The sequence below is a fragment of the Serpula lacrymans genome, assembly GCF_000218685.1.
Source record: "Serpula lacrymans var. lacrymans S7.9 unplaced genomic scaffold SERLAscaffold_3, whole genome shotgun sequence".
NCBI classification, from domain to species: Eukaryota; Fungi; Basidiomycota; class Agaricomycetes; order Boletales; family Serpulaceae; genus Serpula; species Serpula lacrymans.
The window spans coordinates 2685122-2713032 of NW_006763292.1; the positions used below are offsets into that span (position 1 = coordinate 2685122).

At 47.4% G+C, this 27911-nt stretch overlaps 15 protein-coding genes across 15 annotated transcripts; 6 read left to right on the forward strand and 9 right to left on the reverse strand.

Moving 5' to 3' along the window:
- Positions 1-19: 19 nt before the first annotated feature.
- Positions 20-2999, reverse strand: SERLADRAFT_446154 (uncharacterized protein; the record flags this gene model as incomplete). Its single annotated transcript, XM_007314884.1, has 3 exons — positions 20-2432; positions 2487-2569; positions 2628-2999. 3 exons carry the CDS (start codon positions 2997-2999, stop codon positions 269-271), a joined length of 2619 nt encoding a protein of 872 aa, XP_007314946.1.
- Positions 3000-3253: 254 nt separating this feature from the next.
- On the reverse strand, positions 3254-5216 carry SERLADRAFT_459504 (uncharacterized protein; the record flags this gene model as incomplete). Its single annotated transcript, XM_007314885.1, has 7 exons — positions 3254-3703; positions 3776-3948; positions 4022-4147; positions 4230-4388; positions 4440-4675; positions 4729-4892; positions 4962-5216. The coding sequence occupies 7 exons, from the start codon at positions 5096-5098 to the stop codon at positions 3523-3525; spliced, it is 1176 nt and encodes a 391-aa protein (XP_007314947.1).
- Positions 5217-6064: 848 nt separating this feature from the next.
- Positions 6065-7642, forward strand: SERLADRAFT_434651 (uncharacterized protein; the record flags this gene model as incomplete). Its single annotated transcript, XM_007314886.1, has 1 exon — positions 6065-7642. One exon carries the CDS (start codon positions 6065-6067, stop codon positions 7640-7642), a length of 1578 nt encoding a protein of 525 aa, XP_007314948.1.
- A 405-nt stretch (positions 7643-8047) lies between these two features.
- SERLADRAFT_459511 (uncharacterized protein) lies at positions 8048-9379 on the reverse strand (the record flags this gene model as incomplete). The annotated part of the gene is made up of 4 exons (XM_007314887.1): positions 8048-8658; positions 8711-9159; positions 9228-9310; positions 9369-9379. 2 exons carry the CDS (start codon positions 8858-8860, stop codon positions 8083-8085), a joined length of 726 nt encoding a protein of 241 aa, XP_007314949.1.
- A 228-nt stretch (positions 9380-9607) lies between these two features.
- On the reverse strand, positions 9608-10504 carry SERLADRAFT_359944 (uncharacterized protein; the record flags this gene model as incomplete). Its single annotated transcript, XM_007314888.1, has 2 exons — positions 9608-10228; positions 10282-10504. 2 exons carry the CDS (start codon positions 10429-10431, stop codon positions 9653-9655), a joined length of 726 nt encoding a protein of 241 aa, XP_007314950.1.
- Positions 10505-10570: 66 nt separating this feature from the next.
- SERLADRAFT_459519 (uncharacterized protein) lies at positions 10571-12531 on the reverse strand (the record flags this gene model as incomplete). Its single annotated transcript, XM_007314889.1, has 9 exons — positions 10571-10949; positions 11011-11393; positions 11453-11538; positions 11598-11630; positions 11689-11819; positions 11887-11971; positions 12036-12303; positions 12365-12404; positions 12463-12531. 7 exons carry the CDS (start codon positions 12263-12265, stop codon positions 10824-10826), a joined length of 1074 nt encoding a protein of 357 aa, XP_007314951.1.
- A 48-nt stretch (positions 12532-12579) lies between these two features.
- Slrcb5 (uncharacterized protein) lies at positions 12580-14680 on the reverse strand (the record flags this gene model as incomplete). The annotated part of the gene is given in 6 exon segments (XM_007314890.1): positions 12580-12612; positions 12632-13663; positions 13716-13853; positions 13908-14087; positions 14147-14269; positions 14324-14680. The coding sequence occupies 5 exon segments, from the start codon at positions 14409-14411 to the stop codon at positions 12879-12881; spliced, it is 1314 nt and encodes a 437-aa protein (XP_007314952.1).
- Positions 14681-15599: 919 nt separating this feature from the next.
- On the forward strand, positions 15600-17350 carry SERLADRAFT_380833 (uncharacterized protein; the record flags this gene model as incomplete). The annotated part of the gene is made up of 7 exons (XM_007314891.1): positions 15600-15941; positions 15989-16046; positions 16110-16167; positions 16231-16333; positions 16399-16493; positions 16546-16610; positions 16667-17350. 7 exons carry the CDS (start codon positions 15812-15814, stop codon positions 16917-16919), a joined length of 762 nt encoding a protein of 253 aa, XP_007314953.1.
- A 217-nt stretch (positions 17351-17567) lies between these two features.
- Positions 17568-17762, forward strand: SERLADRAFT_366451 (uncharacterized protein; the record flags this gene model as incomplete). The annotated part of the gene is made up of 1 exon (XM_007314892.1): positions 17568-17762. The coding sequence occupies one exon, from the start codon at positions 17568-17570 to the stop codon at positions 17760-17762; it is 195 nt and encodes a 64-aa protein (XP_007314954.1).
- Positions 17763-17799: 37 nt separating this feature from the next.
- Slrcb4 (uncharacterized protein) lies at positions 17800-18955 on the reverse strand (the record flags this gene model as incomplete). The annotated part of the gene is made up of 4 exons (XM_007314893.1): positions 17800-18272; positions 18334-18471; positions 18526-18702; positions 18757-18955. 4 exons carry the CDS (start codon positions 18953-18955, stop codon positions 17800-17802), a joined length of 987 nt encoding a protein of 328 aa, XP_007314955.1.
- A 582-nt stretch (positions 18956-19537) lies between these two features.
- SERLADRAFT_459526 (uncharacterized protein) lies at positions 19538-21365 on the forward strand (the record flags this gene model as incomplete). Its single annotated transcript, XM_007314894.1, has 2 exons — positions 19538-20120; positions 20167-21365. 2 exons carry the CDS (start codon positions 19634-19636, stop codon positions 21126-21128), a joined length of 1449 nt encoding a protein of 482 aa, XP_007314956.1.
- A 692-nt stretch (positions 21366-22057) lies between these two features.
- Positions 22058-23511, forward strand: SERLADRAFT_459530 (uncharacterized protein; the record flags this gene model as incomplete). The annotated part of the gene is made up of 4 exons (XM_007314895.1): positions 22058-22799; positions 22892-23058; positions 23130-23286; positions 23352-23511. The coding sequence occupies 2 exons, from the start codon at positions 22536-22538 to the stop codon at positions 22925-22927; spliced, it is 300 nt and encodes a 99-aa protein (XP_007314957.1).
- Positions 23512-23612: 101 nt separating this feature from the next.
- Slphb3.2 (mating type pheromone) lies at positions 23613-24597 on the reverse strand (the record flags this gene model as incomplete). The annotated part of the gene is made up of 2 exons (XM_007315065.1): positions 23613-24186; positions 24249-24597. One exon carries the CDS (start codon positions 24421-24423, stop codon positions 24295-24297), a length of 129 nt encoding a protein of 42 aa, XP_007315127.1.
- A 168-nt stretch (positions 24598-24765) lies between these two features.
- On the forward strand, positions 24766-25810 carry Slphb3.1 (mating type pheromone; the record flags this gene model as incomplete). Its single annotated transcript, XM_007315064.1, has 2 exons — positions 24766-25273; positions 25333-25810. The coding sequence occupies one exon, from the start codon at positions 25059-25061 to the stop codon at positions 25221-25223; it is 165 nt and encodes a 54-aa protein (XP_007315126.1).
- A 547-nt stretch (positions 25811-26357) lies between these two features.
- On the reverse strand, positions 26358-27569 carry Slrcb3 (uncharacterized protein; the record flags this gene model as incomplete). Its single annotated transcript, XM_007314896.1, has 5 exons — positions 26358-26412; positions 26458-26899; positions 26954-27091; positions 27142-27321; positions 27371-27569. The coding sequence occupies 5 exons, from the start codon at positions 27567-27569 to the stop codon at positions 26358-26360; spliced, it is 1014 nt and encodes a 337-aa protein (XP_007314958.1).
- Between the last annotated feature and the right edge of the window lie 342 nt (positions 27570-27911).

Genomic DNA, 27911 nt, shown 5'->3' on the forward strand with positions numbered 1-27911 from the left:
CTTATGAACCTTCATTGGGGACGAAACATATCCTGATATTGCACGACATAAACGAAGACAGTGCAAAGATAAAATAAAAAACATGTGAACGAGAACGATGCTAGATGGCGCTGCACGATGGAGCGCCGACGTGAATGAGAGATGCTATGGCGGATGACAACGATGATCGAGAATGAGAAAAGCAAATAAGGGGAAGCGTACTACAGTACTGAATCCCAGGCGACGACCGAAACCAGAGAGAGAAAGAGATGGAAACAAATTAAAATTATCAGAAAATACCGCCGTCCCAACTTGCCCGCTTCCTCTTATTGTCACTACTCTTGCGGACCTGCAGTTCTTGAGGGGACACCACGCTTTGTCCGCGGTGATGCGTGGCATGGTGGGGGCGAGATCCGGTCGCAACGCTAGTCTGCGGCATGCCTAGAGCCTGTGAAACCGTCGCATATGCATACCCGACGTTCTTAGTGGACGAGGTAGACCGGGCGAGGTCCAGCGCCTGGCCTTGCCTCGAGTTATCAGGTGCCATCTTCGGTGCATTGAAATCATAGTCGACTTCTACATTGCCGCCATTATTAGCGTTGCTGCTGTAGTAGTGCAAATCAAGGAAAGGAAGGCCATAGAAATGATGATTTGACGAACGCCACGACTCGGCGTCAAAGGATGCAGGATCCTCTGAATGAGTATGAGCATGATGATACGTCGGTTCGGCGAGCTGAGGAGGCAACGGCTCAAACAGGGGGAGGGATCGTGTGCCCGTTATTTGAGGTTGGCAGCCAACGTGTACCTGTGTGGGACGTGAAGTGGTAGAGCGCGGCTCAGCCGAGGGTGGCACTGAGATCGAACGCCCGTGACTAGAGGTAGGAAACATGCCCGAATGCGTGCGCATGTGGCGCGAGGTGGTAAGCGGCGTGGCCGGTGGAGTGGAGTGGAGTTCGTGCGCCAAGTCGACGATATCGTCTAGATTCTGGGATGGGATATTGAAGAGATCAAGAGGCCCAAGGCCCAAGGATCCCTCGGGTTCATCCTTCTGCACTCCTACATCCATACTGCCGTCCATCGCATCATGAGACACATCCGCCTGATCATTGAGAGTGATAGAGGCCAGCTCAATTTCATCAATCCCAGGCAACGCAGGAGTATGCAACTGCATCGGGTGAATACCAGTAGACTGCTGCATCCCAGACAGCCCCAGTCCGGGAGTTCCAAAGCCAAAACCAGGGCCGTAGAATGATTGCTGAGGCGGTTGGTGAGTTCGAGCTCCGAAGATTAAATCTCCAGCGTAGTTCGAGTGATGGGTGAATCCTCTGAAACTCGTAGGTGCAAACATCTCGGGGTCCGAGAAAGTGGAGTGCGAATCACCCATGCCCGCTTCGGAAGCAAAGTCGTGCGCAAAAGCGGCAGGAAAAAGGTCATATCGGTCTAGCACACCGTGGTTAAGGTGATGAAACGAAAAGGGCGATGATGGGGCAGGAGACAGGCCATCGGCAAAAGAGGACCCGCTACTCGAGACGGCAGACGCATCCAGACGAGGATTAGCAGAGAACCAGTCTTGCGTTCCCCATGCAGACTTGCCTATCATATTCATACCATCACTGCGACGATTATAAGGTGAATGGCTCAGAAGATAATCGGAGGATATATGCGACGAGGTTGGTGAACCTGTGGTGGCAGACCATGGAGTCGAGTGCAGAGGTGTCTCGAGACTAGACCAAGCCTGTGATTGCGACGAGTCGGTCAATTCGGATAGAGACTGTGAGCCACTCGGCATATACTCCGGAATAGATAATGGTTCAGAGAGAGGGTCGATGGTTTCCATGTCCATCTCAGCAAGACCGTCGGAAGGTGATGTGATGTCGTCGAACTGGTAAACCTGTGTGGGCATGGATGGAAGTTTAAACATATGCCCATCCTCCTCCTCAGCGCCCGAGCTGTCCTCGTCTTCTGAACATGTCGCACTTTCAGGGACACTCTTTGTCCCTCCCCTATACAGACCTTGTCTGGTCTGTGCTCTTCGCTTCTTGGTAGGTCCACCCATGCTGTGGTTCATAGTTAATTGGTCATCTGTCGCTGCACGAATGGGAAGTTGCATCCCATTGTCTCGCTTCTTCTTTGCCGTATTACGAGGTTTGTACCCAGCGGCTTGATACAACTCAGGGAAGGCATTACGGAACCGGTCACGTAGGTCGGTCGAGCGACGGTTCTGCTCCTGAAAGACAGGGTCTTTAACAATAGTAGCCCATACGGTGCCGTGTTTCTCGTAACCGGCCTTCAAAGCCCGGTCCTCCTCCTCAGTAAAAGGCCGGCGCTTCTTGCTGCGTGTTTTCTCGAATATAGAGCGCCCATCTGGGAGGGTAGATCGAACTTTGCTGGAAAGGTGTGTCTTGGCATTAGGATAGTGCTCCTTGTATGCGTCGGGGAAGTATGTGCGGAACCTGTAGAAGACAGTTGTTGACAAGGAAACGAACTGTTATTGATGACGAACATACCTGTCTTTGAGATCGACTGGTGAACGGTTATCGAACTTGAGCTTTGGGTCTTTGAGGATGGCTTTCCAGTTGCCTACTCCCCACTGAGGAGAGTATAGTGTGAGATGGGGAAGCGGGGGGCATTTCGGTGATGAGACTTACAGCATTGCATCCATCAACGAGCATCTGTGTTTCCTCCTCTGTCCATTTCTTTCTTTGTTTCTTCTCCTGGATGACGACGCCTCTGGGTTCGTCGCGTTCGCCATCGTCAGCGATCCTGCGCATCTTGCCTTTCCTTTCAGGCATCATAGCCGAGGTCTCTGCGACGTGCGAGGCGAGGCTGGTGTCGTCTCGAAAGCTCCAAGCTGGGACGAGTCTGGGAGAGGACGGCAAGGCGAGTGATACGCGCCTCTGCTTGAGTGACGAGCTCGTCGGGGGAGACGATGAGGACGCTGAGGATGAGGGAAAGGGGGCTGTGAAGGAGAAAGTGTGTGCTGAGGGGGGTTTGCAGGACGAGTCCGGTTTGTTGGACATGATAGTAGGATGTTTGAGAGGAAGATATGGCGTTTAAAAGATAATCTTGTGTGGAGAGGTTATGACAAGAAAACGAAAGGGAATCGGATATTAAATGCAGGAGGCGAGAGAACAAGTTTGTGTACGGGTGTGGGTATACGATACCGTAAATTAAGACACGTTTACTGCAATGCTGCTGGACTTGCTTTCCTGATTCTTGCCCTGTATTTTTTTGGGCTGTGGAACGTCGTGGGCTGCAACGAGGACAGGGAAATACCTTTGGTTGCTGGCAAGCACGCTGCTGGATGGTAACTAAATGAGGCAGAGCTGTATTCGCTAGCGCCACCCCAGCCTCCCTACAGGCTCGGATATGCCTTTTCAGTCATCTCTCATGCATCGTGGTCCAAGTTCGCGACTTTCTAAATATCCTATCTGATCACTTATACTGCAACGTGCTCATAACCCGGAACGACAATTCTCTCCATCGATCGCCCATCTCGCCCAAACTCATCTCTTGCCCCATTACATTACGACATTACATTCTTCATCCACTTACGACAACCTCGGGGGCGATCCTCTGCTCAACCATACTCAGTTTGTCTATCCACTCCCCCAGTCTGCTTGCAAGTTGCCCAATTTGCTCCCGCGACAGTACACGCGGCTGCACCCATGTTATCTGTGCTTTTTGATCTACCTGGTCCAGAGACCCCCGGATCAGCTTGAGGCTGATGAGACATCGATAATCAGTACATGCACCGTTCGTGCGCCCCTCTATTCCAAGAAATAGAGGTACATACCTCAACGCTTTCATGATAAGATGTTCCACTTCGTCCAGAGGCAGTCTTGTCTCCTCGGCGATAGTTTGGAACGACATCGTGCGATCATTTGCATTCCGCTGGAAAACCAGCTCGATCAATGCCATGAGACATATCTTCTGGCGCAAAAAGGGGTAGTTCTCCTGTAATATTGGCTTTTCGGTTTGGGGAAGAATGTGTTCAGTAATTTTAAGTCCCCAGCGGCGCTCCGTAAACACATGCACGTACCTCCTGCGGAAAGAGCGGTGCAAGTGCTTCGAATTTTCCAATATTGCCTTCGTTGAATGTAAAAAGCAACTTCTTGATCCAATCATGCTGCGTGTTGTCCAGTGCATCCAGTATCGGATGCATCAACTGGCCGCGAGGTAAACCGAATCAGCCTTTTGCCCGAGGAGCACCAAAGAAAAGGAAAATTCAAATTCAAATCTACACTCACCAGTTCACCAAAGTTATAGATAGTGTCTCCGAGAAATGCCGAAATTCCAAGGTCGTGCGCGCGCAGCACGCGTTCTTCCGGCGACATGTCTGTTGCAGGGTCGACACAAGCCAGGTACAGTAATGAATTTCTGTAGTACGGTGCATACTCTGCCTTGGCCTGATTGGACGATGTGAATTAAGCTTCTACCAGCAAATAAAAACCGAGTACCTTGTAGTAGTCAGCGGCGACCCCATAGTAAGCAGCATTGACAGAGCTATCTACTCCTGACAACGAATCCAGTGTTTTCCACGCAGTGTCCATGTCAGTCTTCGTGCCTTCTAGGTCGCCATACAGGAGCTTCGCATGCGCGATAGTGGCCAGCAGAAGCACATAGGCTTCTTCTGACTTTTCGGCGTCAATACGTGATAGCAAGGAAGTGAGGAATGTGAGGTGTGTTTGCGGATCTGTGATGAAGGTTTATACTTAGGGTGACATGAGGGCCAACATCGATGCTTACTGTCTATTTCTTTTGCTACTTTAACACCCATATCGACCAATCTCAGCTGGTTTACTCTGGACTCAAAATCACGCACGAATCTCTCGAAGACATCTACACGGAATGGTTTCGAGAGAGGATGGTCAAAGAACTCGAACAGTTTCAGGGTCAACTGATGCCATAGTCTAGAAGGGTGAAAGAACAAGAAGTTCAGCTCAATGGAAGCCCAAGAAAAGCTGAGAATGAAGACGCACTTTCGGTTGTATAGAGTTTGGAAAGAATCGAGGAAAGGGTGTAGTTCTGTAGGCGTAGACGATAAAGCTGTTGAGATAAACTCGTCCAAATTCAGTTTGGGAGGCTTTGGGGCATCCACGGCCATCGAGGTCGACATTTTGCGCGATTACGGGATCGTTTCACGTTTACCAACCAAGTACCTGCTACACTATCCGAAACTGCAGATGTACGTCCGTTAGAGAGTGCAATAACCGTGACGCGTACGCCTCGTGCCACAGTGACCCATAGGCGCGCGTGTGCATGACTAAGTCGCGGGTTCGAACCTTGCTCGTAACATTGCACTGATAGCCATTTCTGATAGACGCTCAGAACTTCTATATTAAGCAGGGTCGTAAAAAACTCTCCAGAATTAGATTGCCGTTACCTCACGATTCACGACATACATGATCTCGAAAACACGGAAATCATATCATAGAGGCAGTGCTGAAAGTTTGGCGCTGCTTGGCAGAAGCTTTGGAAAATAACAAGAACAAACGAGGTTAAATGTGGCTACAACGCTAGCTGCCAGTTTATGAAGCTGGAATGCACCTTCCTGAGGCCACGGAACTATACAGAAATACCCTTGCGGCGGGCGATGGACCTCTTGGAAGCGCCGACTTTCCATTTGTAAATAAGGTTTACACCAGGACCAATGTTAGGGCGCCCATTACTGTATTCTGTCTTTCCTAATTACGGGAGCCGTGCGGTTTCTCCGATTTCAGTAGATGCGGTTCCTCCATTGAAGACGGTATATCCTCTATTTGGAAGCGTACGATAATATGGGAGCTAAACGGATCCTTTCTAATACTCCTCAGGCCTTGTTCCGGTGACGTTCATTATTCCACGTCAGGGTCTGAGCACGTAAAGCACGAGGGCAACCGAATCCTCGTGTTTTCCACTTTTTCTGCCTACTAGTACTTATCACTCTTCATTCTTCGCAAAGACGGTCTCTTTCCAATTCTACTTCGTCAAACCTTACCGTTGATGGAACACCTGATAGTACCGGTACGGTCTGCGGCTAATTCGTTGTACCAAGCTCACTTATAAATCCCCTCGTCGTCATCCGCAGGCACCAATAGCGCAGATGTTCCAAACGAACTTCGTACCTTCTCTAATGCACGCAGAACAAATCCACGAGCTGCGCAACGCGCACTACAATGAACTTGCAGGCATCAACTTGGAAGTAGAACGTGCTCGTGCGCTCCTGTCGAAGTTGGAATACAAGCAGAATGAGCTCAGAGTAGTGATAGGAGAATTGGAGGCGCTGCTCTCACCCATTCGGCGTATGCCAACGGAGATTATAGCAAAGGTGTTCGAACACTGCATTCACTCCGATGAAGGGCAACCTCGCGCCAATGCAGTGGAAGCCCCACTACTGCTCGCACAGGTATGCAGCGCCTGGCGGGAACTGTTGTTCTCACATCCTTGCTTGTGGACTTCGCTCGAAATAATTTTCCCTGCTAAATCATCAGAATGGACAAAGTTCATACAGAACAAAACCATGATACTGCGGTTGTGGCTATTGCGATCAAAATCACTTCCTATCTCTCTCACTCTCGCGGATTTCGGAGCACCGTGTATTCCCTGGACTAGCCTGATGTTGCTGGATCAAGACCTTCTAACAGCTGCCAGTCGTCTAGAGACTTTGGCCATCAGTTTGCGATCAAGCACCATGAGTTCTATACTTACATTCGCACAATGCCACCTCCCGGCTCTACGACATCTAGAACTCCACGACAGTACTTTCTTCACGGAAAGGCAGCACCCCGCTCCTCTCATTTTACACTCCGCACCTCTTCTTCGAAGTTTCTCAGTTTCCTGGTGTAGCCTTGACCTACAGGAATTCCAGGTACCTTGGGGTCAGCTTACAGAATTATCTGTGCTGTACGACGCAGGATACCAATGGGAGCCACGTCATAGCGATTATGTTGATATCCTGGCGCAGTGCCGTAGCCTCGTGTCGTGCTCCCTAGGCATTGGATGGGTAGACGATGCGGTCCGCTCCGAAGACAACCGTTCTGTCGCGCTTCCTCATCTAGAAACGTTAAGATTACGTTTTTACAAATATTCTTCTTACCACCAACGTCTATTGAACACATTAGAGGCTCCGGAGCTTCGGGAACTTGACGTACAGAACGGCAAGCGGGTGATGGGACCGTACAGAGGACAGAGAGAATGCTTTCCCTTGATCGTTCGCTCAGCTCATACTCTTGAAAAGCTGGTTCTGGATAGCATCGATGCACCAGATAGCGACGTCGTGGAGTGCCTTGAACACGCCTCCAATCTCAGATCGCTGCGTTTCCTTTGTAGCCCTATGAGGATACTTCGTGATCTGATCCCCGCACTCACTACATCGCCCCCAGGCGGCTGCGCCGCCCCAATGTCGCAAGCAACATGTCCGCGAATGGAAAATCTTCATTTCAGATGTTCGTCGGGTGTTGCCGTTAGCGCTATTGCGGACATGGTGAGATCTCGATGTGGAGGGACCACCGCAGTGCGCGGCACTCCTTGTCTGAAGAAGTTTCGTTTGGATTACGCACATGTTGACCACGGGCCTGATATCCGGGACCAGAAGATTGCTGCTTTGTCGTCACTCCTGAAGGATTGTGTCGAGCAGGGGCTAGAGTTGACGTTGACCAAGTCGCATGCCTCTGGGAAATGACGTCCTTGCATGTACTGTAGTGCCTTTCATTGATCACAATAAAGGCAAGTTATGATACACGAACTAGCCACATACCAAGAGATTCCGTGGTTCTTCTTTACGAAGCCTTCACTTGTTTGTTTGTCTATCAAGAGAATTGCGGCGTAGTTCGTATGTCGTGGGATGAAAGCAAGAAAGAAAGGCTTTCATGGAAGAAAGTGAGCTGGCGAAGAGGTCGGACAGGAGTTGCCGAGTCTCCCACAAAAATATCTTCGTATCGGAAGTCGTCTAAATGAAGAGAACTGATGGTATAGTACCGGTTGCACCAAAACCCGGCATGCCTTCACATATGCACAGTTTCCAAAAGACGGTCATGTAATTGCATATTGAAATTCATGACGATCAGAAGTAACAAAAACGACTAGAAAAATAAGGATCACCTTCTCACCACTAATCTTGGATCAATAGATACGCGGAATCAACCAGTAAGGTACCCTCTTCGCCCAGTCTCTCCATTCTTGGCCAAACGCCCTTTCCAGCATGCCATCCTCCTTCTTCATCCTCCCTCTCATCGCAACATGAAAAACTGTCATATGCGCAGCCCACAACAGATACATGACGTTCCTCGCAGAACGCGGATCCTCCGGAAATAACCCAGAGCAATTCACGAGCCAAGAGCCGCGGTTCAGGTGACAGAACGCTATCCCGGCGATTGCGAACGTCGCACCTGTATAACTGGGATGTCGCACGACGGAGTATGGACCAGACGTTACTAGCTCGTGCGTCTTTCGAATGCTTAACTCAAAGGTAAACATTTTTCCGAGAGCACGATAACACTGAGTTCGTATCAAGTTGCCTACTAAAAGACAGCAGGTCCCGATGAGAAGCTCGGGAGTTTGCTGGACTCGTTGCAGCGCCTGTACGGGGTCCGAGCTGCGAATTAGTTTATCCAGGATTGCTTGGGATATTGCTGAAGAAGGATACAAAGCAGCACATGTGATGATCGTTTCGCACAATGTGAATGTCCAATAGCCCCCCTATCTTACATACATCAGTAATGTAAACATTCAGACCATGCACATAACTCACCTTGACTATTATGTGCAAAAATGGGGCGGCGATCTCCCATGAGCCTGCTTTCAAGCGTTCTTCAGGTGCGGGGCGCGCGTGGGGAGGTGTCAGGCTGTTTTCTAAGGCTACACCCGCAGGTATTAGCAGCAACACTTTTAACAATGACATTTCCGAAACTTTGACAAGAGAGAGAGAGACACTGATAGCGTTGGAGATTTCCAATAAATGTAACTAGAATAAATATTGGACTATTATCGAATAAGCGACCTCAGATCATATGCTTCATTGTACAAAGACATTATCAATGATAGCACGAGGGCGCATGACATACCTTCTTCCTTCGATCACTCTCAGGCTGCCCGAATACTTGCGGGGTTTATGAAACATGGGCACTACATGGAAAGCCATACACTTAAGCCGGCTTTCCATATAATGTCCGGGCTGTCATCCATGCCAGCAACCATCCACTACAAGCACAATATTTTCAATAGAATCGAGCCATCTTTTCTCAGGATATCAGGATTATTATCCTCACCGACTAGATACAGCCAGCGCATTGATCTCAAGGATAGCCTGAGAAGGTCTTACGAGGTCATGAGACCCAGTAAAGGACTGAAACTAGAAGCTGATGTTTAGATAGAGGTGGATACTATTTGGATAAATAACAGTGATTTACTTAATTTCCTCGACTCTTGTTACAACAGCGCATGCGACGAGATCATGAAACCGGTTGACGGATCGAAATAATATATTTCAAGTTGTAACACTTGGGGTATGGGGTATCAACTTGAGAGACGGCAGCGTGCTACGTATATTTGTTACAGCAGCTGCTGTGTCGATGATTGCAATGCTTCACACATCTGTTTTCGATATCCTCCCTTCGGGCGCATGACGATCAGAACCGATAGGCAGGATAACAAACATCATATTCTCACCGCAACTATTGAATCAATTATCAAATCAATAGATGTATGGAATCATCCAGTAAGGAACCCTCTTTGCCCAATCTCGCCATTCTTGTCCAAACGCTTTTTCAAGCATGGCATCCTCTTTTTTCATCCTTCCATTCATTGCAATGCAAGCAGGTGTCATAAATGCGCCCCACAACACGTACAGGACATGCTTCAGAGTACGTGGATCTTCTGGGAATAACCCAGAACAGATTACCAGCCATGATCCACGGTTTAGATGGCAGAACGCTATACCGGCGCCTACGAGGATGGCACCCGTGTAGCTGGGATGTCGTACGATTGAGTATGGTCCAGATGTGACTAGCTTGTGCGTCTTGCGAATGCTTAGTTCGAAGGTGAACATTCTGCCCAGTGTCCGATAACATCGGGTGCGGATGAAGCTACCAGTTAAAATGCAACATGTTCCAATGAGAAACTGCGGCATTTGGTGCATTCGCTGCAGTGCTTGCAGAGAGTTTGAGCCATGAATTAACCCATTAAGAATTGTCTGAGAGATTGCAGACGAAGGATATGAAGTAGCGCACGCAACGGCTATTTCACATAGAGTGAGCGCCCAATAAATTCCCTGCCTTGAGTTCATCAATAATCAATGGGAAGAACAAAATGCGAGCACGCTACCTTGACTACAACGTGCAAATATGGCGCAGCTACCTCCCATCCTCCTGGTTTCAAGCGTTCTTCGGTTGAGGGCCGTGCCGTTGGAGGTGTTACGCTGTATTGTATTCCTGTAGCAGCAGATATCAATAATAACACTTTCGACAACGCCATTTCTTGATATGTGATAGGAACAGAAAACTCTTTTGAGACTCCAGCAACGCCAGTTTCGAAATTTACGACAGCGGCAAAGAAGCCTGGTGTGTGCTGCACCGCCACCTGCCAGATAACTTACGCAAGTGCACGTGACACTAACATTGTCTCTCTACGATCATGTCCTGGACAGGCTGTAACTTAAGAAAATTGAATCTAGTCACCATCGCACGCACCAGACACATCGAAGATGCGGCATTATACCACTGGGAGGTAATAAAAAGTAGGAAAGGCATTTCAGGCGTGCCAGGTAAAGGATGCATTTTGAGGCATGACAAGGTGGCGAATCTCAGGTTTGCAGCATTTTTTGAGTTCACTTGGATGAGCGATCTAATTACTGTATGCCGTAGCAACTAATTCGAGTCCATGTGGAATGGCTTCAATGCTTCAAAGATTCTCTTTCGACTTTCCATAGCCGCCTTTGTCCATTTGAGCGGAACTCCAGGGTCATCCCTACTCATATCTGCCTCATAGAAGACCTGTAAAGCAATACAAAGCGATGGTACGTCTTCCCAGAAAATAACAAATATGTGCACCAACCTCGTATGACCAAGGACCTCTCCACCCAGTCCGCAAAACTGCCTCAATCACGTCTAACACAGGAAGGAACCCGCCGTACTGTGTTCCCGGGTCGATATCTTCCATATATGGGAGCGGCCTCCATGCATTCGACCATGCGTACAAAGGCGATATACCCTTCTCTTTCGCGGTCTTGGTAAGTTCGGCAGAAGAGACTCTTCCTGGCCCGGAGCCGTCAGAAATTTGGAAATAGAAAATCTTCTCTCGTGCAGCCGGCTCCGAGAATACTTCTGTGAGTCTCCGTAATGAAGATGTCAGGTGAAGTGGGACGGGCACTCCAGGAGGAGATGGGAATATATCCTCGTGAGTGGTGTGAGGCGGATCCGGTAGCATGTAAGTCCGTGCTATTGATGGATCAATTAAAATGACGAAAGGGCGACCATGAAGAAGGAGAAGTACATACCGCTGATCTGGAAGGTGTCAAGACAGAGTCCGAAATTTGGTCTGTCCACACGTTTACATACCTCCCACACACCTTCCCAAGTATTACTGCGAGCCTCATCAGATCAGTCACGCGCCTTGTTTCTTAGTTCTATCAAAATTCTTACGTGTGCGTGCCCCACGCCCATAGTTCGTATGCACTGTTTCGTACAATATCGTCAGCGAGCAATTAATAAGGTTATACCAGGAATAACCTGCATTTTTATTGGTGGGTCTTGTGCAATCGCCTCGTCCGCTAATTGACGCAAGTCTCGAGAAATGACATTCAAGTCGGAGCTTGCGCTAGGATCGTCCGTTGAACCTACTTGTAGCATCTGGCAATTCAGTGCCTAAGGACGAGAACAATTGGATTTATGCTAGCTCAAATGCAATAATAATAATAATCAAAGTGCATACTTTGAGGACCTTGAACCAAGTCGTGGCCCTATCAAAGCTCTCTTCTCGTTTCCCGAGATCTTCATAGCCTTCAAACTTCGAGAACCTGAAGCCCAGAAAGAAAGGCGCACATAATCAGCTACCTATCCTCGCTTTCGCACTTGACTCACGGATGTACCGCTAGCACTTTCAGTCCTAGTTTTTCGCACAAGCTACTGATTTTGCGAGCTACCTGGCAAAGCACGTCCACATCGCCCCGACCCCTATTACCTATTTTCTTGTAGTTTGGGTTCTCTTGCTGCGCATATGCCTCGAGATCAGGAAAAGCGATTTCAGCCAAACGGAAGCCAGCGTCAGCAATTGCCTGCAGTTTCAGGGGCAAAGTATGGGATGTATGCATGCCAGCTGAAGGCGTTGCGTAGCATTGAGGAATAGCTTCTAGTGTAGAAATATTCGACATTGTTGGGTGAATGGATGGCAGAAAGTGAAAACAAACTACACTTTTATACTCTTGGATTATTTAGTGGTGCTGCACGTCGCTGTAAGAGATGATGTCAATAGCCCCTCACTGACCACAGCATCAGGTTAGGGTCTGACCCCTTCGCTAGAATCGTCGTTTTGATCGTCTCTGGGAGATTAAAAGAATTATACAAAAAAAAATGCACTATCGATTCGACTTATTGGCTCTTCAGACTTATGATCAGGCTCACAGTTAACAAGAAGTTGAGTCTATTAGGTAGCACGCGTGTTAACAATTGATACAGATATCCGGCCTCTAAACCCAAGTACATATACATAAAAATACTGATAAGGGGGTACGCTGTGAGAGAGGGTATCCAGCAAGAGAAGGAATTAAAGAGCGGGTAGGGGATTTCCAGACGATAACAGCTAGGGATACACAGGGTAGAATGTCAGAGATAACGCAGGCGGTAGTGAAGACGAATGTGTTGAAATGTTCCTTTGAAAGTTTTTTTTGGGAGTGCAGAAGGTCAAGAAAAAAAGGAATAATAGAATCAGACCATATCGACGGGCGAGATTTGTATATCACTCGAGTGTCGTGGTACAGAGGAGAGATCAAGTGTAGGTTCAGGGCGAGCAAGAGCGGGCGGATCAGGAAGGGGCACGCCGTTCTCGACGACGTGGGGTTCATGCAAGCTGACCCTGGAGCCTGATCCGGTAGATGATTCCGTGGGAGAATATGGCATGTCCTTCACGTCATCGAATGCACTACCGAACTCGGGGATAGAGAGGTTGGTAGAGAAAGAAGTGAGTGAGTCGCGCTTCTGCTCCGTACGTTGAGTAACGAAAACAGGCATGGTGCCGTTGCGACCACTGTAAGTCATATCTTTCGAGCCAGTAGAGCTCATCCATCCAGAAGTCATAGCACCAGTTGAGAGCCCGACGTGCTTGGCTACCGAAGAGTAGGCGATCTTGTAGTGCTTTCTTGCCTCCTCGGCAAATCCGAAGAAGGCGAAGAAGATGAATGCGCACAAAACGACGAGCCAGCGACTGAGCTCAAGAGAGACTACGGTCAAGTAGTCCATGTGCCAGATGATTGATGGGTATTGACCAATACGAGAGAAGTCGTAGTGCGTGTTGGCCCAACCGAGCCATGGCTGAATTTGTTCGGCCGAAACATTAAGGTAGATAGAGTAGGCACCGAGAGGTACTGTGCAAAGAACCTCGATTCCTGCGAGACCCATAAGACGGAAGTAGCGACCAGAACTAAGGTTCTTGTTCATCGACAAGAGTTCTTTGAACTGAGACCTCCTGTGCGCGAAGGCACGGATGGTAAGCACTAAAATTGAGCGGTGAGAAAAAATATCAGACACTGCCAAACTGTGACTTACTACAGTAGCAAGCAGAAATCATTCCAATGACCACAGGCCAGCAAAATACGAGAGCGTAGGCGGGAGGAGTGTTATAGGTGAACGGATAGCATCCAATCTCCTCAAAGATGTTGAAGCGGTGACCTTGAACAATGTATTCTAAAAGGACGATGTTAAGAAACGACAACAAATAATACTCAATATAATACATACGAAGAATCATTTCCACCAAAGGAATGCCCAATCCAATGCATAGGTCGACCGTGATATCCCGGCGCTTCTGAGATCGTGTCTTCGTTACGGAAGATACCGACGCGATGTGATAGAGGCGGCGGTTGATGCAGAGAGATGCTGCAGGAATCCCAACGCTAGATCCAATGATGAACCTTGTAGCTAAAGGGGATAACCGATCAGCTTCCCGCGACTGCTGATCAAACACTGCTTGGACTGACAAATATCACACCAAACGGGAGCCCAGTTGATCGCGTTGTTGTTCCATACCACGGAGTTGATAAACTGATTCAGGCAGGCCAACCCAGTCCAAACCATGTACAAGCATGTACCAGTGTTCCATGCTAAAAATACAGTCAGCTTTAAGCTTTTTTGTGAATGAAAAGGAGAAGCATTACATTCAAGATGCCATGGAAGAGGAATGGTGACCAGGACGAAGCCAAAAAATGCAAACATAGAGAAAACCCAGTTCGGAGGTTCGGCCATTTTGATTCAGATACAACGCAGTTGTGAAAAGAAAAATGACTAGCAGAACTGGAATGCTGCTGTTTGCAAAGACCTCGTTGAGCGGGAGGGAAGGAAATGCCCGAAGGTAAAACTACGAGGCATCACTTTGCACCTGTCAGTCTAATAAAGGTTTCGCATGTACTCCCCCGTGTACCCGAATATGGCGGTCCCCTTGTGCTCGGCTGCAGCGAAAAACGGTCGATAACAGTTGGATAACGAAATCAGGAAAACGTCCGGCCTTGCCTTTTCGATGAACAAACTTACGTCCCAATTTGGACGAGTGTTTATGTACCGAAAAGGAAAGGCCAGTTTAACGTCGCTACATCAATTCAACGAAGCACTTTGTTGCCTGAGAGCACATGCTGTAATGTCCATTCCCGTGTCATGAGACTTGGAAAGTTCCAAAGGATTGTGGATAATTCGGAAGAAAATCGTCAAGGCGAGTGGTGACCAAGTCGACTATATGCTCCCATATTCCCACACCGCAAGGGAAGGTGGCTGTGCAAGTTCAGAACCGTGAAGATAGAGATAATGCGGTGGTCGTAGGCCTGTGCGATACCCTAAAGGGCGTTCTACAGAAGAGCCAACATTTTGAAGGTTTGATGATAGCATGATGGTTTGTGGAGGCGATAGGGTACCTAACTAGTACCATCCAAAGTCAGCAGATGGCCCAGGGCACAAACAAGAACTATAATTTACCTTGTTCTGCGTTGGGAATACTTGAAGCGTTTTTACAAAGTTTATTTCTGCCAATGCAACCGAATACCTATGGATCAAATGTAGAAAACAATGTCGCCAGGGATCAGTGAGTTCAGCTCCAGTTGTAATTGAGGTGGCAAAAACGATGAAAGGAATGGGGAGGAGTTGTGGTGGATCTCTTGCAGGACGGATATGGTGGGGGTAGAGACGAGAGAATAACCTGGAGACGAGAGACTTTTATGATATGTGAGCTCGGTGCCACTCGTCTGAGACAATAGAGACTGACGAATGCGTGAAAGACAATAAAGAGTCGGAGTTGTGCCGTAATTAGACCGTATCACGTGCACAACGCGCGTGAGCTAAATATCCAGTCACGTGAATGCTGCATTCCCGGAAATATCAAGTCGACTGTCACTGTCAGTCATCTTGACTGCCGTTACAGTACACTTATGCTATGAATACTCTCATGGAAGGTTTCACTGCTCGTAGTAATGGAATCGATGCAGTATAGGATTGTATGAAAGTCGTTGTCTGAATGTGAAGACAAGGCTCGGGGATGTTTCCAATACCCCGACACTGTTGACGTCAGGATTTATATTCACAGGTCACACATTCAAGTTGCGACACCTTTAGAACCTACATCCATCACGCAAAGCGCAACAACAATACGTTGAAAAAATATGACAGATGACAACAATTTCTTGGAGGCTGTAGAAGCTCTCGTTTTTGATGCGTTTGGGACCACCGTCGATTGGCTCACGACTGTGATGAGGGAGGTTGCTCGCAGGAGTCATGGCAGAATTCAGGAAGGTACGACAGAAATGTAATGTTTGACTGTTAGAGCTTACACACTTCAGGTTCTTCCGATGCGGAAGATTTTGCTCGAGAATGGAGACAAGGATACATGACTACCAAGTGTGTCTACCTATCTCTAACTGAGCCTTTCTTGCCCTAACTCCAGCAACTCTCTCATACTAGTCAGAATATCGCAAAAGGAGCTGAAGGAACTCTAAACTCAGACATCATGCACAGAGATGTGAATCAACCCGCCATTCTTTAGTCTCTCTTTAGCTGCACGTTGTTTATAATTATCTCTCAGATCCTTGACAGTATGCTGGCATCTCCTCGCTGGTCTTATCTATCTTCTGTGTGGAACGAGAGCGAGCGTCAGGATCTCACTCTGATCTGGCATCATCTTGATGGTCCGTTTCCGCCATTCGCCGTGTAACCCGCCGAAGCCCCTATGCTGATCCCCGATCCCAAACAGGGTTCTCTGATGTCACTGAAGGCTTGGAAAGGCTAAAGAAGCACAAGATTGTTGTAACACTCTCGAACGGAAATATGCGCCTTTTGGTTGATATGGTCAGCATCGCTCATGACACTCAGTACAGCTCTTCCCTTATATCACGACAAGGCTAAACACGCAAACTTACCGTGGGATGCCATTTTCCCGGGAGAGATGTTTGGGTCATTCAAGCCGTTCGTCCTTGTCAAAATTTTGCTGTGTGTGCTTTTGTGATTCGATCTGTTACTAGCAACCCGAAGCTCTATCATGGCGCTGCTTACCACCTGTCTCTCCCACCTCACAAGATTGCCATGGTGGCCGCCCACATATGGGATTTACGTGCAGCCGCCGAAGTAGGGTACAAGACAATTTATGTGCCAAGGCCCGTAGAAGATTCCCCTGAAATCAAGGCGCAGTTGAAAACAAAAAAGGATGGCGGCGAGGTCGATTTGATCGTGAAATCATTCGTAGAGCTAGCAGAGATAGTGGAAGGTAAGAATTAATTTTGGTCAGAAGAAGGTAGTACTCGTTGGCTGGGCTGATTATATGATTATATTGGCGGTGCGTGTGGTTTTGTACGATCACCTTCGCCATGGTCTGGGGAGAAATGGTTTCGGATAAGATAGCGTCCAGAGACAACTATGATACAAATATCTAGCAAATACAGCTGAAAAATCAAAGGGAATTTGGGATACATCGAGCAGACGAACGAATGGAACGAAAAGAATGGAAATGGAGAAAGATCGTGGTATCAACGTGGGAATTCAACAGGCAAAAAATACAAATTCAAGAATGGGGCATGTAATCATCATCACACCTCACTCGTCTCTTTCACTACAGTCATGTATACTGCATTGCGACTCTGCGATCGCTTGACACCGTTCGTTGGCCTGTTCCTCTTAGGAGGGTTCGACAACTGGATAGCGGAGCTATCAAATGGAGCCTGAGAGCGGTGCCTGTTGGGGCTTTGCAGATACCCAATACTCGTCGAACGATGAGGAGGGCGAACGGGAATGGTAGACGGAGGCTCGGGCCAGTTTACGGGAGCAATGATGATCAGATTAGGATCAAAATTAGATTCGAGGGAATTATGAGACGATGCTACAGCGGAGCGCCCAGTAGGCGAGTCAAGGTAGGACAAGGTGGCGCTGATGAACGACGTATCGTCGTCGTCTTGTTTATGGCTAGGAGAGGGTGAAGGTGGGCGCGAGGAGGCAGGCGACGGCTGTAACTTGGCAATAGACAGCTGGGAGACAGACTTGGTTGCGCTTGTGTGTGAATTGATGGTTGAGGAGTCGAGGATAGTGACGGGTGGCGCGGCGAAAGGACTAGTAAGGAAACATTGATATCAGTTTTTGAATGGGTTGGTTCAGATAATAGCTCTCACTCGTTAAAGGTAATGGTAGAACACATCGGGGTCTTATGGCTTTCCATGGAGCTTGAATCAAATTCCTGCCTCGAAGAAAAGCAGTGCTTGATCCAGTTCCCACATCGTTTGTATCCGGCTACGGCATCGTTTCCAGAGGCGAAAAGCGCAAAGAACAAGAGCGACTCAATTGGAGTTGCGATCCACGAGAATAGCAGGGATGAAATTGTAGACCGTGATGTGTCTTGAACACCGAATGTGAGTACGCGAGAGAAATCTTTGTGTACGTCGCTCAAACTCGTCCATGGTTCCAGACCGGAAGAAAGTTTGAATCGCATCTCGACAGATATCACGATGAGTACCCAGACCACCTCTGCTACGGAAATGACGACCAGCCGAATATAGTGGCTGGAGGTAAGCGAAAGCGGTGAGCCATAGCCGCACCGTGCAAACTGGATACCACGACAAAGGAAATGGCGCCAGGAAAGACCTGTTGGTATATATATTAAAACTTTTAATTCCACAAGCGAATTGTTCGGCCAAGAGCTTACCAGCATGAACAAGGGTTGCCAGAGAAAGAAAAAGCGGTGGAATCCACACCAAGAAGATTGCTGGAATTGAAGTAAAGGTCGTAGGACGGCATCCAAAGCCTTCGAAGACGTCAAACCGGTGACTCTGTACAATGAAGTCTGTATATGGCGTGATTAACATTGGAAAGGATCATGAGCTGAATCTTGGCCTACGAAGGGCAATATACACCAATGGCAAACCAAAACACATTAGGGATTCAAATATGATACGACGTCTTTTCGCTACAGGAGTGGCAACCTGGCTGAAAGATGCTATTTGTTCGAGATGAATACAGATACATAGGCATGCAGCCGGCAAGGCGATATGGACGCCGGTTATTAGAGTTGAAGCTGCACAAAACAATCATTTAGACGGCATTTATTTCTGAGAGAAAGAGTACTTACTAATGTCGCACCACACTGGAGCGATGATCCTGGAGTTGTTCGACCATACAATAGCGTCTATGGCGTATATTACGTTGACCACGAATAGCCAGGCAATAATGGAGACGGTAGCGATATTGCGAGCTCGTAAATGGCATGGAAGAGGAACTAAGACCAGCGCTGCACAAATGAACGAGACAACTGGTATCTCAGACTGCATGACGACAGGAAAATCAAACGTCAGGGGGGAGAAGAGGGTTTCTTGAGAAATTGAAATGAAAGATAACGCGGTTTGGTTTCGTTAAATTGGGCATTGCACGCTTCGAGGACAAGGTGCGCTAGTAATGCATGCTATACTGTAGCCCCTTCAAGGAACTTCCCTCTTCCCGATGATAAGCTCACTGCCGCACAGAATACAAAGACAGCTGCCATGAGGTGCGAAGGAACTAAGGCTATAAGAAAGTGACATCGACTCAAAACGGAAAGGATGAAAGGAACGTACAAAAGAGGAAAGTGTAAAGGATGGCATCACATCCGTAAACTGGCCGAGCCAGGTGAGAATCGTCTTCATCGGTGCAAAGAAGTCAGTCCAATCATTCTTCCTGGTTGACGTCTATCTTGCTTACTACCTTCGAGTATATTGCTGTCGAAAGAAATAAAGGCTCGTTCAGCAGTGTCGAGTTCAAGAACGGAAAGCTGGAGAGTCCAGACTACACGGAAACAGCCTAATCGGAGCTACGATATTATAGACCCCGCCTCTGCGGCAGGGGCTAATATGCTCGTCATAGCCCCGAACGCCTAGCGTGCACGCCTCGTGCAAGCACAACGGTGACCTCGCTGGGCAATAAACCAACAAGGTTGTCGATAACCACCACAGTCCCCCCGAAATATATACGAAATGGCCTCTATCAGTGGATCGCTACTTCGCCAAAGAATACGCTCCGCTGCCTCTCCACCTGCAAGTGTGAAACTGGGAAATGGCTCTGACCACGACTACTTCAGCGACGACACTAACGGTCACACTGGGAATGGAAAGCAACCTTATGTAGAAAACGGGCACGATGGCGTCTCTTCAGCTTCCCAGTACGAGTCCGGTAGCGACTCTGGCGATGACACCACCCCAGGAGCATCTGTCATAGGGGATGCTACTCACATGGATGGAAGCGCAGTATCCACGCCACTTTCTCATCCAGCAAAAGATTCAGATACAAATGGTGGAATTGCTCCTGACTCTGGAACACCAAGCAGAAGCTGGAATGAATTCGACCTTTCTGTTGTGGTCGCTCTCGTGTCCCCTATAGGCAATTGGTTGACAGGAGGAGATCACGTCAAAAATCTCTTTCTGATACTCCTGCTAATCTTCTATTTACATCAAATCATCGAAAGTGAGTCGGTTTACTTATCGTACCGAACTTATGCTCATTCATGTAGTTCCTTGGAGTTTGTATCATCAAGCGAGACCTCGCCGCCGTCCTCAACCTCTTCCCAAAGACGCTTCCACCGAAGATCGTTTTCATAACATTGCGACTTCCGAGTTGCACCAGCTGGAATCCTTCTTTCTTGCAACGACCGTGGCATCACCTCTGTTAGGTGCTATCCTCCTTCGCGTCGTGATCACCTCAGTGTCGGGTCCTAGTTCAATATCATGGTTTAGCACGTCTCTCTTTGTACTCGCAACGGGTATACGGCCCTGGAAACATGCAGTTGAACGGCTCCGTAAACGAACGTCAGACCTGCATGACGTTATCCATTACCCCGCCTCTCCCAGTCAGGATATACAAGCGCAACTGGAGGCTTTGGTAGAACGTGTGGCACAACTAGAAAACGAGGCAAAGGCTGCGAAAGAAGTAGCAAATGACACGAGAGATGAGTTGTATGACCACGTGGATGAGGCAGTTGAGGGTGTAGAAAAGATGATTCGAAAACAAGAGAAGAAATGGGATGTTGCACGAATTGGTCAGGAGCAACAACTGGCGAAGATCGAGCAGAATGTAGAGACGCTATTGGAGAAGAAAGAAATAGATGGGGCAGCGATAAGTTTCAGTAAGACGTCGGCACATGCCTCGACGCTCTTCTCGGCAGTGGTCGAACAACTCTCACCTATCCTCCCTTTCTGGATGGTACCTGATCCACACAAAGAAAAATCGCATCCACCGCGTTCACCCAAAACGAGCCGCTCGCGCAAGGGATCGCATCTGGAGACGATCCCTGAGGGTTCAGTGTTCAACACTAAGCAGTCTAAGCGGCGCCAGTCTCGCTTTCATGTCCCCGGGCTCAATCTAGTGCTACGCATAGGGGACCTCGCTGCCCTGCCCGTGCGCACAATTGTGCAATATCTTCTATCAGGTCGTATCTATACACCTCGTCGGCCGCTTTCATCATCATCGCAGTGAAAAACACGTGTAGTTCCAGCATTCCTGATTTGGTCATAGTTCCTTTGCTATTTATCTCATAGACCGTGGCCTAGCACGTTCGGATTCACAGCTCGCATCGTATTATATATCGCCTTGTTCTGCAAGTCTCATGATTCACGAAATACATTCTATAAGTACTGTATAGCTTGTACTAGATACACCTTTTGTAACAGCTATGAGTTGAGTGTTGTGTTCTATCTTATCTTTTATTCTAGTCTAACATTGTACAGTCATTTATTTCCTTTGCACAAAGTGGAATGTGCCCCAGTGTTTGTAGCAAGACTTGCATCTCTAGATATTTAAGTTTTAAATCACGTGACCTTGGCGCGTCGTCCCATCACGGACGCGTTTCTGGTGAGTGTGGTTTTTGTAATGCTGGACATTGTTACGACTTCTTCCTTACCACAATTTACTAGCTCACTTACGCTCATCATTGCTTAGATATATGAACAGATGTTGCCCTTCGCCGTTCAGGAAATATTTGGAGAGTGTGGGCGACATCTCTGTTGGCAGAAACCTTGAAAGATCAGACATCTGAATTCCTCGCTTCCATCCATGGTGCAAGGTCCTCGTATGCCAGTCCAACGTAGAGGGTCCAACATAGAGTATTCTCGGAAGGGCTTCCAGCATTCGCTGAGTCTCAGATTGACGAGTTTTACTACCCTCCATATGTACTAATATTCGAACCCCAAACAAGCACCCAAAATTCAGTTGAATCGTTCGCAAGCTATTTAAACGGCTTATTCACCAGCAGAGGCTTTTTCTCGATGTCACATCGGTTGGCGAGGTCAATTTTGTCGAGGTGGCCCTTCTTATATTATGGGTAGTCGGCTTGGATTATCTCTTCAGTGTACGCCAAGTTCTTTTCTCGTGCAAACATTCGATATTAACAGCATATATGCGTTTGTAAATGATGGTTAAGCCACTTGGTCGCACTGATCTGGAGAAGGACACTGTGGTCATGGTGGATGCACTATCTGCCCGTTGAGGTAGAGGCAGGAGGCAAATAAGAAGGTAGGCAGGGTAAAAAAAGTGAAAAGGATGAAAATCATGTATAGGCGGCACCAGAAAGAATACACCAATCCCAGTCGCCGTTTTTATCGCAGATACCACAGGCAGGAGAAGACCGTGTGTTATGATCACCGGGTGTGCCGCCGAATGTAGGTACAGGAGGTGTTTGGATGGACATTCTGAAAACAAAGGATCAGACGAGGAGACGAAGGAGTTTTTTTTGGTACGGACCAATGCAATGCCCCAGAGACGACGGAAGATTCACATGGCCAGCCCGAGCCTACGCAACAGTTTATTTCGTCCTTAGCAAATGCATAGAAGCATGGACGTGGCTCAGAGGATGACTCGGACTGGGAGAATGAATATGGTTGCTCTATGGAGGCAGATATAGACACAGACGGCGATGGCTTCGATGAAGAAGATAGCTCAGGCATATACGAGGAATATACCACTTGTGACAATGACGAGGATCGGGCAGAAGAATCTTTAAAACCAAGTGGATCATCTCAAGCTCTTGTAAGATGTGGTCCGACGGGACCACGAGGGCGACTTCCTTTAGCCCCAAGTCCAATCGATAGTATTCTCAAAGACGAGTCGGTGTTGGAGGGTGAGAAGGTGGTGCGAGAATGGAAACGGCTGGTAAGTAAATCGTTTTTTGCATGACGATGAGTCCTTCTTAGCCGTCTTGATAAACAATAAAATCCTGCCTACCCCATGGACATTCTCATTAGACCAACGAAACCCACAAAACAGAAAGAGAGCCATGAGGACACTCTCACTCCCCTTGTAACGTGCGGTAGAAAAGAGGGATCTCTCCATGTCCGCGGTCAATTTTCTAAGGACTCAAAAAGAGGTAAGGCAACAGGCGGATAGGAGGTGCTCAGTCAAACGGGATACTGTGAGTTACATTACTAGAATTTATGATTCGAACTCGATGACTTATAGACCAGTTTCAATCCCGAACTCAAGCTTGAGAGAGTACTACTAGTGCAATGCTGCTGGACGACTCAGCCAAAGGGAACATGTTTTAACCGTGATCCATCCGTCTGATCAATCCAATTACTAGCCCGGGACTACCGTCCACACACTGGCAACGCCCCTTGAGCAATTAACCCACCCATCCAAGGTACGTTCTGTTGCTCGACGAGAAGACAGGAGAAACGAGAAGCAGCTCACGCCACCGTATCATAGAGAAGAATTCACCGAGTCTGGCGAAGGTTAGGATCCTGTTTTAACATGTTAAGGAATGAAATACATGATTGTCTTTAGCATGCATTCGGATTGATAGACTGCGTACGCTTATTGATGTACTACGGGATAACTTAGATCGAACTTGGATGTACTTGTATCTTTCATGTCTGTCACTTCACTTAGTTTTATCGCTCGAAATTGTAGTAACTTAGATGGTGAGTACTCAGTGTGCCGTTAGAGCGATGATCCACACAATTTCAATGGAGGGGGAAATATATGAGAGATTGAAAAGGAACACTACGACTACTAGTGCTAACGTAAGATATGAAAGCCCAGTTGACGAGGCTATAGATGTTGCAAGACCATGAAGATGAAGTAACGTAAGTAAGATAGAATGAACACTATCTGAGTAAACTTCCAATCAATAGGGTATGTTGGTAAGTAATTGATCGTAGGTAGCAACGAACTAGTAGTAGTGTCGTGCATAGTATAGTACAGTGTTTGAAGCTTTGTAGGCATAATGAGCTCCAGGTAATGCAACCAGCGCCGAAAAAAAGGAAATATATAACGATACAGTGCATAATGTTATCCATAATATTATAGCCTTGAAAGAGAAACCGAGGAGAGAAAACGAAAGGAAATACAGTAGACAAGAAAACGAATCAGGCGCAACCCTATGCCTTTCAACCTGCGCAATAATTAACTTGAACCCGGCTGTCTAAAGTAGAGCAGCTTTCGTGGATTGGTTGGTGGTGGGAATGGTGGATGTGCGAGGATATTGGATATTGACGATAACATGATAACAGTGCTTTACTTAGATGACGACGACCGATAACTATAATAAAAAAAAGGTTGTCAGTAAAAGTTCAAGTGAACGAATGGGAGAGAGAAACTTACTTTAACCCATCTCAAGTGTTGGAGGGATGCGACGGAATAGAAGCCATTAGGTTATGACACAGTAGCCAGCATAGCCAGCTTTGGTGTCAGCGTCGATAAGGACTTGATCGTCTTCAGAGGAAGGGAAGATGGGGGCGTCGGGAGCGATGAGCTCAAAGGTAGTGAAGCTATCCATCGTTGAATGAGGATGAGGAAGCCGAATGCAAGATTGTAAGAGTAGTAGTGAGACTGGTACAGTTTATTACAATATCGCTGGTGAGCTGATGGTGGTAGTTACGCAGTTGGGGGACTTTTGCAAAATCAGGTCAATGTAGCTGGTATTTAAGGGATTGGGACTGGACGAATGGCCATTGTTCAATGTGGCTGAGACTGCTGGATTCGTCCACTGTATGCCCTTTTTGGGAAATGTGGCTGCATCCAGTGGCCACTAGGAGACTGTGAGAACCGTTCGAAGACTCGGCTAGACGGCACCCTGAAGGACAATGGCCACATGGCCTTTGAGGCCCTTCGGCAAAGTGAGACATTCGTCCACTGTCCGATATTTTTGGCACAATGTGTACTCCAGTGGACGAATTCTGTGCTTGCCCTCAGAGTATATAAGCCTCCCTGGTCCAACAAATGGATTCCCCCCATTGTCGTCTACCAACGTCTACGTAGCATCTGCCAAACGTCTGCCCAGCGTCTACCCAGCGTCTACCTAGCTCTACTCAACGTCTACCATAGTCTATTGACTCTTAGCTTGATCCAATCGATCGCTTTTGCAATACCAATACCAAATACACCCAGAGTCTCCATTCACACTTATCTGAAATGGACTCATTCACCGTTATCGAATTCACAACCACCCACCAAATCACAACCACCGACTCCCCATCCCTGACCACCTCGCAGAGCGAGGACGCCTCAGTCATGGTCAACTTTGAACACGACAACAACGGTTCTTCGGGAGTTGGTTGGTTCTGCGTTATTGCATAGAGGATTGGGCTTAGCGCTGTGTTGAGGATTAGAAGAGAAGTTACATCCTTGTGAGTTACAAGTTCCAATTCAACTGTTTAGGGATTCACTGACGGTTTTGGACCTGTAGCTTCGTCGTCTTATGGGATTGTATCAAAGTCGGATGTGCCATATTTATTCGCCATCCACCGTGTAGGAGTTGCAGAGTTCTTAAATCTTCGTATTCAAAGGGTCACCACGGTGAAGAGTTATTGTTTCAGCTATCTTTATTCACTATGTCTTTCCGTTTCTCTTTTTTCTTTTCGTTATAATCTCTTACTCTCTGGGCATCGTTTTGCAAGCCCGTGTTTCTTACTCAATCCAATCCTATGGCACTGTATATCAACATGTTCACTTATCTTTCACTTATGTATCGAAAGCCATCTCAATCTCAACACATACCAGTACTTAGTGACACGTACATCGTTCCACTATTTTCTACGTTTCAAGGGTTGCCAATCATAATCTTAACCCGTTCCAGTACTTACCACTATGCACATTTCTTCCTAAATCCATTTCCCTAAACCCCCAATGTTGCTACTATGTTTGTCTAAGCTATATGTGTGAATAATCCGCCAAGTGAGCTAGCTTAAGTCCACAACCAATCCCACAAGTTGTTATTAAGTCTGTACATGAGTTCAGCCGTCACGCAGCAATTGAGATAAGGCTACAACCTGTTTGTTTTCAAGCGACAATGAGTGATCTATACATGCTACTAAGATAAGGACGAGAGGGCTATGCGAGAGGAAAAAAAGAATGGAAAGATTATGAGTAAATGAGTGCTGGGGTAGGAACTTGGTGCTCTAGAAATACAAGGATATCCGAAATAGGGCAGAACATATGTCAAAATCTGAGCGAATGATCGTAAGGAATGCTAGCATTCTGTAAATGAATGATCCTCGGTGCTCTGCAGCGAGGATGTACGGTGTGGAGGGATCGAAAAACCCTCGCCTTTCTTTTCGGCCAATGAAGAGAAAGGAGAAGTAGCGTAGTAAGCTGGTGCTGGCGACAAGTTTGTTGGTGATTCAATGCTGTTCGTGTCGTAGATCGCTGCTTCTTCAGATTTATTGTACGAGACAGGGCTAAGGGAATGTGGAGTTTGGAGTTGGGAACTACTTAGGGTGGCAATATGAGGAAGGGTGGGGTGATTGCCTCCGTTTCGGCTGTGATACTATGTCAGAAGAGTGTTTACGCGCAATAGTGATCAGGGACTAACCGCGAGGACATAAATCCAAAGCCAGCACTGGCCGTGTCTGGTAAACGGAGGACATTATGCTTGATCCAGGCGAACGTCGCGGCGTACTCCTTCATAGCATCTTGGCCAAAGGCAAAGAACCCAAAGAATATGATAGACGCAATAGGAATCATAAACCACAAGGCGAATGTCCAAGCAAGCTCAGCTTGAGGGATGATAGCGAGGGGAAAATATGCAACTTCGGAAAAGTTCGAGTGTACGTTGCCCCAACTAATCCAAGGACGAAGACCACCACGAAGGGAGAACCACATGTTGAGAGACGTTACTAGCAAACCGAAAAACATTTCTACTATGGCCATACACATTAATCGGAAGTAACGACCCGTGGTGAGTGCTGTATTGGAATTCTGCAGATGTTTTGCGAACGTTGCACGCCTACGCCAGAAGTGACTAAACGCCATTGCTACATATTAGTTAGCGATATGTTTGACAAGGCATGACAAAAAAAGGGAAATACCTGCAAATATACATGCACCCACAGAAAAGAATAGCGGGGGTACCCAAATCAAGAAGATGGAGGCTACAGATACGTAGATGGTCGGGCGACATCCAAATCCTTCGACAATATCAAAGCGATGGCCTTGAACAACATAATCTGTGTGACGAGTTAGTGGCTATACAAAGGTAAATTGGAAAAGTACGAACGGAGAGCCATGTAGATTGCTGGTACGCCAAAACAGAGTAATGAATCAACTATCTGCCTTCGACGCTTCTCGGAGCATGTCGTCCTAGCCTGACGAACTGAAGAAACGCGTTCCAGATGCATGCAGAGGCAGAACATGGCGGCAGGAAGGGCAACGTTGCTTCCCATTTGAATTTTCGTTGCTAGAATATGTTTAGTAGTGTGCTATGGGAAGACCAGGAAAAAACTTACCGATATCGCACCATACAGGTGCTACACTCAAGACTGTATCTCCCCAGATGATAGCATCGATACCGAAGATGAGGTTGCTCACAAAAAGCCAAACACTGATCGCAAGAGTAGACACAGTTCCAGCTCTCCAGTGCCAAGGGAAAGGGATAAGCACTAGAACTGCGCATAAGAAGGCTACGACAGGTAACTGTGCAAACATGTCGACGTTATAATGATAAATGATGAACGTGCAAAATTTTGGGTTGGACTGGGGGTTGTATCGTACTTTTCCATTTCGCTCAAATAAAGGTTCTCTGAGCTTTGACAAAGACAAAGGGTAACACGAACTTCCCACAGGATAATGCAGGACTACAGTCGGAGCAGTAAATTCCAAAATGGAAGTCAATGGTCTTTGAAGACGTGGGAACGTTTTCCCAATCGATAGAGTCCGCGAAACTGTACCCCCATTGTTGCCATTTTTCATTGTAGCTGGAGTTCGCTAACTTGAACCCCATTGTCAGGACACGGCAAGCATGGTACTTTTATCAGCTCCATCGTACAA